Raw genomic sequence first — 12,933 nt, forward strand, 5'->3', positions numbered from 1 at the left:
AATGAAAAAAGAGAATTGGTTTTACTGTGTGTATTTCTTGGAAATAAGACGTATTTACATGACTAACCTTTCCCAAGAATGATGTTGTGATTGTGAGTTAAGGGGAAAAGCATGGGATTTCAAGGGAGGGTTTTGGGGTAATTTATTTCGTATTGAACTGTATGTAATTGCAAGGTATGTTTGGGAGGATAATGTATTAAAAATATAATGGATTTTTTAAGGCTCAGTGTAAGAGGAGATGAGACACTGTGAGGATGTGGGATCAGAAATGGTTTAATTGTGCACTGGGAATGCTGATTATGCTTTGTGTGCGTGTGTGTGTGTGTGTATGTTTTGAACTGAAGGGGAAGTCACTGTAATGTTAACATCACATTACTCTGTGGCACTTCAGTTAGATGGCAGCATCCCTCATGTGTAACACCTAGAGGACAAAAATGTTTCCCCACATCAAATATCCAGGGGGAACACTTAAATATGTCTAACAGCTACACATGGTCCAAATATAATTGAGTTAACTAGTTTCTGTGTCAATAATAATTTCAATATTTGCCCTGCAAGCAGTTATGGTTTGCTGCTTTTCAGGACAGATATTTAAGTGAAGTTGAACTTGTTGAACTTGTAAGGTGAAATTGTCTACTGTCTATCTGGAGTGCCACGTACAGGGCCTGAAGCCAGGATATTAGAAACACTGAGGTCATAAGTCCAAATGAGTCAGTGAAAACAAACTGTATAATTTGGATCTTATGTTGTCAAAAGATTTTATTTCCCAACATGGTCTAAATACTGTGTCAAGACCTCCCACATTACCTGGAATAAAACTTGGCTTGCAAATATTCAAATTTAAATATATATTTAGTCTAAAATTACAGGAATCAGCCTATTAAAGTATCCGTGTATATGTTTTTCCTTTACTACCATTTCGAAAGTTCCCAAATTATTAGAAAAAACACCAAGGACATGCCCTCAGTGTCTTCAATGGTAGCTGGCCTGGCTGCATACACACAGCCCACTGGGATCCTCCTGCCTATAGAGTTAAAATAAGCAGAACTCCCTCACAGGTTCCACTTTGTACTTTTGGTTATTTTAGTTTTGGCTAAAATGAGAGGCGAACCAGAGAAAGCAACCCATAAGCCATAATTAACGAGGAACCTGGAGCTGTCTGTTCTAGTTATTCTATATCTATGGTTCTGTCTGTCACTGATATTACACTGAGTTGGAAGAAGTTGCCCCATAGTTGCTGAAATGTGATTGATGTGGATACTAAACAGAACAATGAAATGAAAATCAGATTTTGACGTATCTGATCGCAAATCTGTTTCCAAGGGCAACTTCATCACAGAGGGTCCTGTTATCAGCCGCAGGCGGCCAGAGTGGGGCCCATTCTTATCTCATGTTATGCTTATTATCATCATTACATAGTAAAACATACTGTGTTTTGTTTAAAAAAAAAAGAGAAAGAGAGAGATATGTGTGTTGTACCTTTTTATTTGTAACTGGCTTTACAAAATTATGCTTTAATAAATTATTGGAATTATTGTCCTCAATTTTATGTTGTCTTTGTGAATTTATTTTGTCACACATTGTCTATTGTAATTACTTAAGTGCAATTTTGATGTAACCTACTCCATTCCCTATATGATAGTTATAGTCTACTTCTACTGTGCAACATTTCAGATGGCAATATAATATTGTACAGCCATAGTAGTTACTTTACAGATTAAAGCAATAGTTTAAGATTTTCAGAAATATGCTTAGCTTATTCACTTTCTGGCAGAGAGAGGATTGATACCACTCTAGTATTTGTTAAATATAGTTAGCTTAGCAAATTGTTTTTTACAATTTGGTTTTTGTACAGATTAAACAAACGAGATATAACGTTCTATTTAGTGACCTTTAGAGGTGCTTTAGTAGGCTAGGTGGATTTTGTCCCCTTTTGACAGAGCAAATATGGACATATGGACACTCCAGGAGGTTACTGCACCTGGCCGAGAAATAGTCTGGCACGTAATACCTCAGCGTGTCATTTTCACACTTGTATGATTAAACTAAGATATGGGCCTTAATTCATGAGCTTTAGAGGTGGTGGACTTGTTACCTTCGGACAGAGCCAGGCTAGCTGTTTCCATCTGTCCAGTCTTTGTGGTAAGCTAAGCTAACAGGCAGCTGGGTGTAACATGTAACTTATGGCCAGGTTTTAAAATTTTCAATTTTCAAGTTTCATAACTAAATTCAAATTGGCTTAACTGAACTCCCCCCCCAAAGAAAAATCGTCAAAAGCCATGAACATGCAATCCTTGGTGCTATGTTCCTCTGGATGGTAATTCCAGGGGAGGAGGAGCAACAACAATGTTTATAATAAAACCGGGGCAAAAGAGGACAGAAAGTCAGGGTCATGTGCAAACCAAAAGATAATATTTATTACAATATTGACAAGAAGGGTGAATAAACACAAAACTACTCTCTCAAAAGAAGAAAGCGACGAAGCAGGTATGGCGATAATCAACACAGGTTAAATAACTAAAGGAGCCATGTTCAACACTGGCTGAGTATACAAGTGAAGTCCTCCCACCACTAATGGGGTAACCCAGACACCTGGTTCTGGACTCACGGAACCCAGCCGTTGTTCATACCACTGGTTCAATGGTCTGCCACTGTCCGTTGGCCTGGCTGAATAGCAACGATCTGCTTACCGGATTTTGGCTCCTGGTCTGCTCAGCAGTGTGGTCTCAACAGGTAGAAGAAGAGAGTGCTGTGAAAAACCCAAGCCTTCTTAACCTCCAGGCACTGTGGTAATCAGGCTCACCTGCTGCCACTCTCTCATGCAACAGAGGCATGGGGGAAAGGCCACTACCTGAGAGAGCAGAGAGCGAGAGAGAAGGAAAACACCCCAAACCAAACATATGACCCTAGGGTCACTTGGTTTATGAGTCCTGTGCTCTACTAATTAAGCTAACCAGTGACACTGAAAAGTCCTCTGAAATGATCCTAAAAAAACGTACCTGCCGACCCCTGTTTTCAGCTATGGTTTGTTATCTCAAGATGATGAGAAAATTATTCCGTTACCACAGGAAAACAACATTCATTATCACGAGATCTTGAGAAAATGATCTCTTTATCGTGGGACAACAACAGTCGTTATATCGAGATCTCAAGATAATTATCCCGTTATCATGAGTAATGAGTAAAAAAAAATTTGAATGGATGGCCGCTTAGGACTTCCGTAGAATGGTTTAAACTAATACCAACAGTTGTTTAGATTGAAGGCGGTTAGCCAGGAATCTATAGCTTATTTGCATTGTAGGCCTATAACATAAATTAATCATTATCATAAATTAATCAACATAATAGCTACAATGTCAAATGAGATCTATCAACAGTTTCAGAAAGCCACAGAGAGGACGCAAGTCAAGGTGAGCTCCTGGCAATACAAGCAATCATTCAACATTTAGCCAACATTACATGTTTGGTATCAAAATTCATATGATACCTCTGGCTGAGTGAGCTCGAAACTACCTTCAAAAGACAGTAGCCTAATTTCAGAGGGTAAGCCATGTAAACCAAGAACTGAGCAGGAGAATAATTCCAGTTTTAAGATCATGGTGATCAGTGATGCACAGTCTGATGAAAATATAACATATGGTTCTATTTTTCACCTTTATATGGTTAAATTACGTTAGCAATAAGCTGCAGTAAAAAGTGTGGCTTATTTAAACAACAGGAAACTATCTCATTAAGAAGATATACATCAGTTTTCCTTGTTTTTTGTGTGTCACTGTTAGACCTACTTCTGGTCGGATTTATTTTTCTTCCATTATATTTTATTTTCAAAATAACAAGTTGTTTTTCTAGGAATGATAGGCCTAAAGCAAACCTCATTTAACCGTACTAAAAGTAGACTAGTTATCACACACTTATTGTAGGCTACAGCAGGGGTGATTTTAGACGAGTTTTAGGGGTGCCTAAGTAAGTAAGTACCCCGAAATTTAATCTAAAAAATAATACAATAATTCATTATTATTTTCCGAAAATGACTTTATTTGTCCTCTGTTAGATTTTGGAAAGTTAGAGAAGGGGCAATCAATTAACCTACAGTTTCATATGGCTTTTCTTATATTAAACGGGTTTAATGTCCTTTTCAGTTTCTAATGTTTTATTATGATCCGTGACCGCACTGGCCATCCTGTCAGCTACAGTGGAACAGTTTGTGTGTCTGTCAGTCTGGGCCTGGGTCTCTTCAGCAAGTGTTCCTCTTCTGCCACTACACACATACAAGCTACGCTTACACATGCGAACTGACCACCCAGTGTTGCGGTGACAATTTTGGATTTATTTACGAATTAAAAACATTTATTGGAAGTTTTATTCTTTTTACATGTTTTACATAAGTTTACAGCATTAAACTTTGAAATGTATATTGTAATAGGCTATATATTAACTTATTGGGAGAAAACTGGTAATTCTATGTAAAATCTGACGTTGAGCACCCCCATATCGCCAAAATGGCAGGATTCTTGTTTCGCTGCGAAGCTTCGACTGTGAGATTGACAGTCGAATCAGGCTCTGCATCGAAGCATCGAATCTTCGACTATTTGGGGTCAGTCCTAATAACAATTAAATAATACTGATAAATTCAACTGAATCAGCAACAAAAAACTTCTTCCTTAAAAGAGAAAGCAAGCATGTAACAAGATTTAACTGAAATGCAAGAATGAACACTTAATTTAGGGAAACACTTTCAACACCCTCCCTCCTCTGAGGGAGTAAACACGAGCCTACAGCTCCACATTTCCCGAGCACACAGCTCCACACTGCTGTCTGACCTTAACTGGTCCACTGACTCCATAAGTGTTATTTACACTGGGAATGCTGGGGACATGTCCTCACCACATTTTGAAATGGCTGATTTTGTCCACATCACTTTTTTAAAGTATTTGTTAAAAACATTGTGAAAAACAGCTTGCACCAAGAAATGTTAACTAACAAATGAAAATGCTTTGAGAAACGTTTTTTTGCACAATAAAAAAAACTTGCAATGCAATATAGTTTTCACTCATATAAAAAGACATTTCCACTGTAAATTGGACCAGAAAATGTCTCCAGAATGCAGGAAATTACCAGTTATATGCTCAAATCTTCTGGGTGAGGACCCCTAGACCCCCCTCACATATATTTCAGCATTCAACAAGTATTGAATCTAGATAGTGCTAAAAATCTTCTTGTCTTGTTCTCGTGCATTGTCATGTCTCATGACCAAAATGTATCATCACGCTCCTAATCTGAGCCCTTATGTCCCCACCACTTTTCAACACAAAGTGACACCCTTGACTGACCTGCTCCGCTCTTCACCCGCTCCGCTCTAGCAGGCCTACTTATTCTCTCCAATACCTTTTGCAAGGTATTGTATGTATGCTACATTCTCATTAGGGGCTAAGCACCCCTAAAGGTCTGATCCTAGAATCGCCCCTGGGCTACAGCATTTTGAGAAGAGGAGTGAAATGATGACATTTCAAACATGCAGACTTAAGCACATATCTTTATTGTTATTAGGCTACTTTTTTAAATGTGGTATAAACAGTTAATTACTAAAACCGTACAAATTCATGTGTAGAACTACATGTTCGCTCAAATATTTGTCAAAAATATTTTTCTTGGCTAAAAAACAGACACAGACGGTGCTTATGTATTGTGGTACATGACCGTCTGATTATATGTCATTGAAAGGAGCCTTTCAGTAACATTTTGAATGAAGGACTTCTGTGGTACTTTTAGCCACTTAGGCCTCAGAAAAGGATCTACTAGTCTACTTCTTGCGCCATGCCTACAAGAAAACATACACGCCTTCCCCACCTTTGTCTCTGGTGCGTAATGAGCTTGCGAAAGGAATTCAGCCTTTGGTTCCTTCTCGGCAACTTCTCTGATCGAGTTTGAGCTGCGACCGGAGCAGCGTCAGTTCCCCTTTCTGCGCTCACTGGTTTCTCGAATCTAATAACAACACAATAATATCTGGAATAATCTGTGTCTAAGTGGTTGGATGATGGATTTACGGATTTTTCTCCCTGCTCTTCTACTTGTCTTCGGATTGGCGACAGTTTGGGCCCAGTCTTCCGCACCTGGCGATGGTAGGAAATGATTTAATGCGTCACTATTTCATTATTAGGTCCCAGGTTAAATGTAAAGGATACAGAATCAAAAAATGATTGAGAGACTTTTCTTCGGACCTTAATTTTCTCTATTAAGGAAAGTACTGTTTAGCTCTTCTGTATCTTACATTTACAAAGATTAATGGGAACAAATCAAGGCGTAAGCAACCAAAAACTTTTTTTGAGCTGTGTTGTTCCTGTGTCACACTTCCAGTATTTGTAGTTTCTGTTTGAAGATTATTTTCTTAAAATAATTCAGAAAATCTTAGGCTACATAAAAGCAAGATAAATATTGATTGCATTGATATCGTTGTGTCTTTCAGGGTAAATAAACTAGCAGAAATAGCTACAAACAAACCAGCCACACAAGAATGAGAATGTTTATTAACACCTCAATTTTACAGACCTGTGGCTACACAAGCCCCACTGTTGTCCTGTGTAGTCTGCTGATAATAACATGACTGGTCCAAAATCTGTGTGTTTACTGTGCTGTGTCTCCATGGAGAATGTCCCAGGAGGATTAGCTGTAGTTACAAAAACCACAGTGAGCACAAACCTTCAGGTCTCAATTAATCTGATTCTATGTTTTCTGCTAATCTCTGCAAGATTAGAGTCACTTACTTTCTCTTGTGAGGCAAAAAGGACATCATGTTGTCCCATATTTGTTTTGGTTAAACTTACTTTTTTGCCCCACAGTGTGTGAGACAAAGAATGGGACAAGCTGTGAAGATTGTCTGAAAAACGTGTCGGTAAGTCCTGGGACTGATTACATGGATTTACATTATGTGTGTGCTTATATGAAAAAGAAAAGCAAATGGCTCCTCCTCCACTTCCACATGTTAGACTGGTTTAGGGTGTAACTGATGTGTCTTTCATTCCTCCTCCCCTATTTTCTACTTTTTATATGTGTGTGTCCTGTGTTTCCCTTGAATACCTCTGGATTCAATATTTGCTCAAATAATAACAAGGTAATTATGTGTTTGGTTATTTTTACAGTGCTTGTGGTGTATCCAAACCAAGTCCTGTATTACATATCCAGTGAGAACCATCCTTCCACCGCATGCATTATGCCCACTGAATGATGCACGCTGGGGGCTCTGCTGGAGTAAGAGAGTGCACGTGCACACACATAAACACACACACACACACACACACACACACACACACAGTAAACATAAGCTTGTTCAGGAGAGGTAAGCTAAATGCTTATGCCATGATAAACTGAATTACATTAAATGAAAATGGGTTTATCCAATGATACCCTGACCAAAATGACTCCACCAAAAGATAATCATTTTCAAATGACATAAAACAGAAAAGCAGCAAATCACTTTTGAGAAGTTTGAATCAATGGGTTTTTGGTGTTTTTACTTGATGAATAAATTACATGAGTCACTTTAAAAACAATACTTGCAGGTTAATCTTCTGTTGATCGACTAATAAATGTATTAACTTGTAAGTACTTCTAAGCTCTTATATACCATGGCTACAGAAAATAAATTTTTTCTGTATGTAGTTTCCTGAATTCGGTTTTACAGTTCTATTGCAGCAGCTCACTATAGCAATAGCACTTCTCCTTTGTGCTACATAACCAGTTTGCCAATAGTAAGTGGATATAGCCAAGTACAACACCTCATCCTCAATTTTCGTAAATCAGGAAAAACTTAGCATGTATTTTAGCAAACATAGTGCTTCACAATACATGTTATTTTATATTACAATTAGAAAACCATGACATAAAACCATTAGATATAATACATTTTCTGGAAAAAATATATCTATCTAATATCTATTTAGAGATTGATAATAGATACAATAACCAGGGATGTTTTGCTTAATACATCCCCTCCGTGCTTTGCTGTAGGTTGAAACAGAAGATGGTTTATTTGCCAAGTAGGTTTTTAACATACAGTACAAGGAATTTGCCATGGTATTTTAGTGAACAACAGAAAAAAAGTACTGCAAAAGTCGAAAAGCATAATTATACAAAATTAAATAATCCAAAATAAAAGAGATAATTGAAAGAACAAAAATATTGACCAAAGAATGTGCAAATGTTGACAGTATAAAGAGTATGTGCAAACTATCCAAGATCATAAACATATTAGACTTAGCAAGCACGTCATGGTCCGACAACAGCAAAATGCTGCTTACACAATAACGGTGATATTTAAACAACAAATGAAGAAAAGGAGAACTACGGAGAGAAGTAGAACATTTTTTTTCTTGGTCTTGAAGGTCAATCATGATCAGAAATAAGAATCAGAAATACTTTATTGATCCCCGAGGGGAAATTCCTTAATGTGTGACTGTGGATTCCTGCTTAACTTTGACATTGTGCCTCTCTGTCTCGGTCTGTAGTGAACTTCCAGATATTGATAATCACTGTGTCAGTGATTAGTGCAATCATCATCATCGCCCTCCTGATCTGCCTTCTCCGCTGCTGCAAGTGTGAGAACATTGGGTAAGTGTGCAGTGAGCTAAAGCTGACCTCTTCCTCAACATTCCTTGCTCATATAGGCTCTGTGAAACAACCATTAGTTGCTGCCAAATTGCTTTCTCTGTGTGCTTTATTGGCATGAATGTTTAAGTTAAACAATGTTGCCTAAGCAGTTTGCAGCAAAATCAAAGTTCACATTTGAATGTAACATAACAAGAATTAATGCAATCATGACAATTCAATTTAGCAGTTATAAGTTACAACCACAAAAAAATAACAAATATAGAAAGAACATAAACTACAAATAAGAATGAATCAGATTTAACATGCCATGCAGTGAACACTATGTGCAACCGTTTGCTGAGTCATTCACTGTCCCTCAGGTTGTGACACAGGGACACATACTTGGGGGCAAGGTTTGCCATATGTCTGTCTCTCTCTCTCTCTCTCTCTCTCTCAGGCAGTGATATTTATGGAATAGGCTACATATAAGCTAATGACCTTTATATGACCTTTAAGTATAGGAAAAATCGGTTATCGGTTATAGTCGGCAATTTTCAAGCTTCTATTTATTAGACTTGAAGAGGCATGAACAAAATAATAATATACACAATCAAAATGGAATAACAAAAACAAAAATTGTTAATATTTTAAAATTATGACTTTTCTTGATTGTGTATTTGAATGTGATTTTCTCCAAAATCACACATTTCATGAGAAGTAGAAATGAATCTACAGTAAATGTTTTAACTTCTTAGATGTGTATCAGGTTTTGTGGTTAATCTGGTTCCGATCCTATCTCTCTCACTGCACCCCTTTCATTTATTTTCTAAAAATACCTGTCTTATCCTCTGAGGTACGCATGCATGTACAGCAGGTTGTTCTAAGTGGTTTGTGATGTTGTTTTCTGACAGGAAGAATCTACAAAAACAAATACAACCACCCGATCAACACATTTAGGTTTTATGTTACTTATATTTATGATTAGGTATCAGTCTAAAAATGCCTGTGCCTATGCATTATGTTAGAAATGGTTAGGTGTGGTTAAGGCCAGAGTAAGAACATACTGTAGGATAACTACCTTTGTCACTCTGTCATGTGACTTCATATTTTTCTGTCTGGAACTTTATTCATTACAAGATGATGTCATGTGATCACGATCAGTGTGCACTATGTGGGGCAATTTAAGTCTAATCATGTGAAGATAAAATTACATGACAAGCTTTACATTTCTGCCTGCTCAGGCGTCGTTACCTTCAGGTCTCTACACTCAAAACACACACAAACACATACTGCGTACTTTTCCTATGACCTATCTAACAATAACTTACTTAACTTTGGTCTTGTGTTTGTGTGTCAGATCCAAGAGGTTTGAGGCCAAGATGCAGAGGACGGCTGATAAGTTGAAAACCAAGCAGGAAGAAAGGTCAGAAAAAATGTTCTTTGAATGTGACATTTTACTGGTTTATCAACACCAGGACTACACAACACAAGAGCAGTTTCTTCCTGCATAGTTTCGTCCCCCATAAACAAAAACCTCACTTCCTCACCCATGCTGTTTTGCCCTGATGTGCATACTCTCAACGTGTAGATTTGTCGCATGGTTTACAATCATACCAGCTGCTCCTGTTGCACTGAGGTCTTAGTCTACATACAGTCGGTTTCCAACAAAAAAAAGCAACACCAATGAAGGACAAATGCACATGTCAAATTCTTACCAGCCCAAACTGGTTTGTGGCGACATAGCTTTTGGGAGCGTTTGCTTATGTGAAAACATGTTATCAAGTCATTGTGTGGCTCAGAAGAGAATGTTTTGTCTTTACAGGAAGGCAGAGATGAAACAGAGACATGAGGAAATCAGGAAGAAATATGGTGAGCTCTCACTTGCTGACACATTTTCATCACTTCTCTCTTTCCTATACATGTGAATATACTACATAGTGTGGGTATGTCTTTCTGTTTCTTTTGAAAAGTGTTTTGCTAAGAGTTAAATGAGAAGAATTATATTACTTTCCTGCTTGTACAGTAAATACAAAGCTACTGCCAGCAACCATTAACCTTAAAGCTCATGATTAAGACATTACATCTTGCTTATTTAATCCGTACAAAAAACTAAATATAAAAACGTAATGTTGTGGTGTTAGGGAGAGTTTTATGGCAGACTATTTAGGCTATTGGCCAGGTGCAGTAACCTCCTGTAGGCTCCACTGGTTGCCTGTCAACCTCATAGTGACTGTTAAACATTTCACACTTATTTTTTTGCAATATAATGCATTAATTAGTGCATTTTTGACATGCTGGTAGGTGGATTTTGTTACTTTCACATAGTCAGGCTAGCTGTTTCCCCTTGTTTCCAGTGATTGTGCTAAGCTAAGCTACCAGCTGCTAATGGTAGCTTAATGACAGACACGAGAGTAGTATCAAACCTCTCATCTAAGTCTCAGCAAAAAGCGCATGTATTCCCCCAAATCTCAAACTATTCTTAGAAATCAATACATGACTTTACTGACTGCTTTATGTCTCCTCAGGTCTAAGTGGGCAAAATCAGTACTCCAAATTTGCATGAGAGGATCTGTGAACTGAGATTCACACCATGACCCTTCTTCTATAGTAGTCTATCCTGTGGCTCATATAGCATCAGTCTACTTATACTATTTATTAGGTTAAGTCTTGAGTTTAATTGGACAGAATGGAAATAATCCAGTTTGTTTATCAAAAAAGTCTTTTCTTTTGCTTTAGAAAATTCGTTGCATCTGAATTTCCAGATTCTGTCTGTTTTGCTTCTCTTGGTTGCTGTTAATTTAGAGATATAGTCAGAAATGATAACCTACTTTTGTACTTGTTGGAGGTCAGTTTTCTTGTTATTACTGCATGCTTCACTGACAGATTGGTTTTTACATATTAAGTTTAGAAAATATTTTCATACTATGAAGTCAATATTAAATCTTCACCCTTGCACACTGAATTTATAAAGTAATCATTAACTTAAGTTAAATGTTTTGATCCTGAAGTTGGACTGAAGTTTGCCAAACCATAGACTGTATATCCTGTAAAGACACATAAGCATAATAAAAGCGACTGGACTTTTAATGAATTCCTTCAGTGGCAGTGGACTTTTATTGTTTGTGTTTTGACTGCATTGTGCTTTTATAAAAACTACAACTTATGCCTTATATTCAGTGTCTGAATGTTGATTGAACTGCAGTGGTTCTCCTGCAGTATAGCCTATAGTACTTCACTTGAAAAGTTTAAATGCTCAAAACACCTCACCAAAGCCCTTTAGAGGCTAAAGTCTGACATCTGCTGTGTGAGGTAAAGAACATTTTCATATCATTAGGATTAGGAAACTCAATGATGCTATTTATCCATAGTATAAATTAATAATAATATAATATATAATAAATCATGTTAATAATGGGTTAAGGAATTTTATATTTGACATTGCTGGATTAATTTGTATTTTTGTAAAGAGGCAATTTTTGGAAATGAATTAAGTCCAGTGACTTGGAAATTTTGGTGAACCAGTAAAGTGATTTAAAAAAATTACTTTATTGTTGACATTAATGTTAAATAAATTACTTTGATATGATTATAGACAGGCTTTTGAAAGGTTAACAGATTTCAAAAGAATATAGTTTTTCAATAAAAAAACCCATTATATAATCATTTTATGTAATGATTATTTCAAATTACTATATGGCACAAGCCACCAGCTTCAGGGTAAAATAGGTATTCCCCAAGGTTATCCAATCAGTCTGCTTTTTTTATTAAACACTCAGAAGTATTAATTCAATGGTATTAAGATATTGACAACAGAACTAAAGTAAATCATAAGAAATCTCTGAAATTAGAAAGGCAATGAGCTGTCTCAAACAATGTTATTTGCTATGAGAATGTCCTAAATACTTTTTTATACCCTTCTATTTCAATTTGAAAACAGAAAAAACAGCATAATCTCTTGCCATGACCTGTTAAGAAGGCACAGTTGTTAACATCTGAGTGGAATATAAGAGGTTGCCAAACTGCATGAGCCATGAAAATAATAGATTTTTGTGTATGTGTGTGTGTGTGTGTGTGTGTATGTGTGTGTGTGTAGTTTCTGTGGGTGCCTATAATATAGTTTAAAAGTCGTACAGAAATTTTAGATTTTACAAAAATATGTTGTACAAGCAACTCTTATTGACATCACATAGCTATTATGATTTATTTTTGTGATTTAATTCAATGTAATTTATAGGAGTGTGTGAATATTCACAAGTCAAAGACATGCACTAACTTGGTGTGCAGAGTATTCAGAGTATATTACCTTCATGGGTTCTTCAGTTCGCGTGATCGAGTATTTTGCATATGTGC

At 36.8% G+C, this 12,933-nt stretch overlaps 1 protein-coding gene across 1 annotated transcript; it reads left to right on the plus strand.

The window, feature by feature from the left end:
- The first annotated feature begins 5,877 nt into the window (after positions 1–5,877).
- On the plus strand, positions 5,878–11,674 carry LOC119910166 (pituitary tumor-transforming gene 1 protein-interacting protein-like). The gene is made up of 7 exons (XM_038728603.1): positions 5,878–6,119; positions 6,837–6,889; positions 7,137–7,245; positions 8,502–8,604; positions 9,941–10,006; positions 10,406–10,452; positions 11,109–11,674. The coding sequence occupies exons 1-7, from the start codon at positions 6,032–6,034 to the stop codon at positions 11,144–11,146; spliced, it is 504 nt and encodes a 167-aa protein (XP_038584531.1). The 5' UTR covers positions 5,878–6,031; the 3' UTR covers positions 11,147–11,674.
- Positions 11,675–12,933: the final 1,259 nt, after the last annotated feature.

The sequence above is a fragment of the Micropterus salmoides genome, unplaced genomic scaffold (assembly GCF_014851395.1).
Source record: "Micropterus salmoides isolate LMB-PRFRI ecotype aquatic unplaced genomic scaffold, ASM1485139v1 Ms_hic_scaffold_19, whole genome shotgun sequence".
NCBI classification, from domain to species: domain Eukaryota; kingdom Metazoa; phylum Chordata; class Actinopteri; order Centrarchiformes; family Centrarchidae; genus Micropterus; species Micropterus salmoides.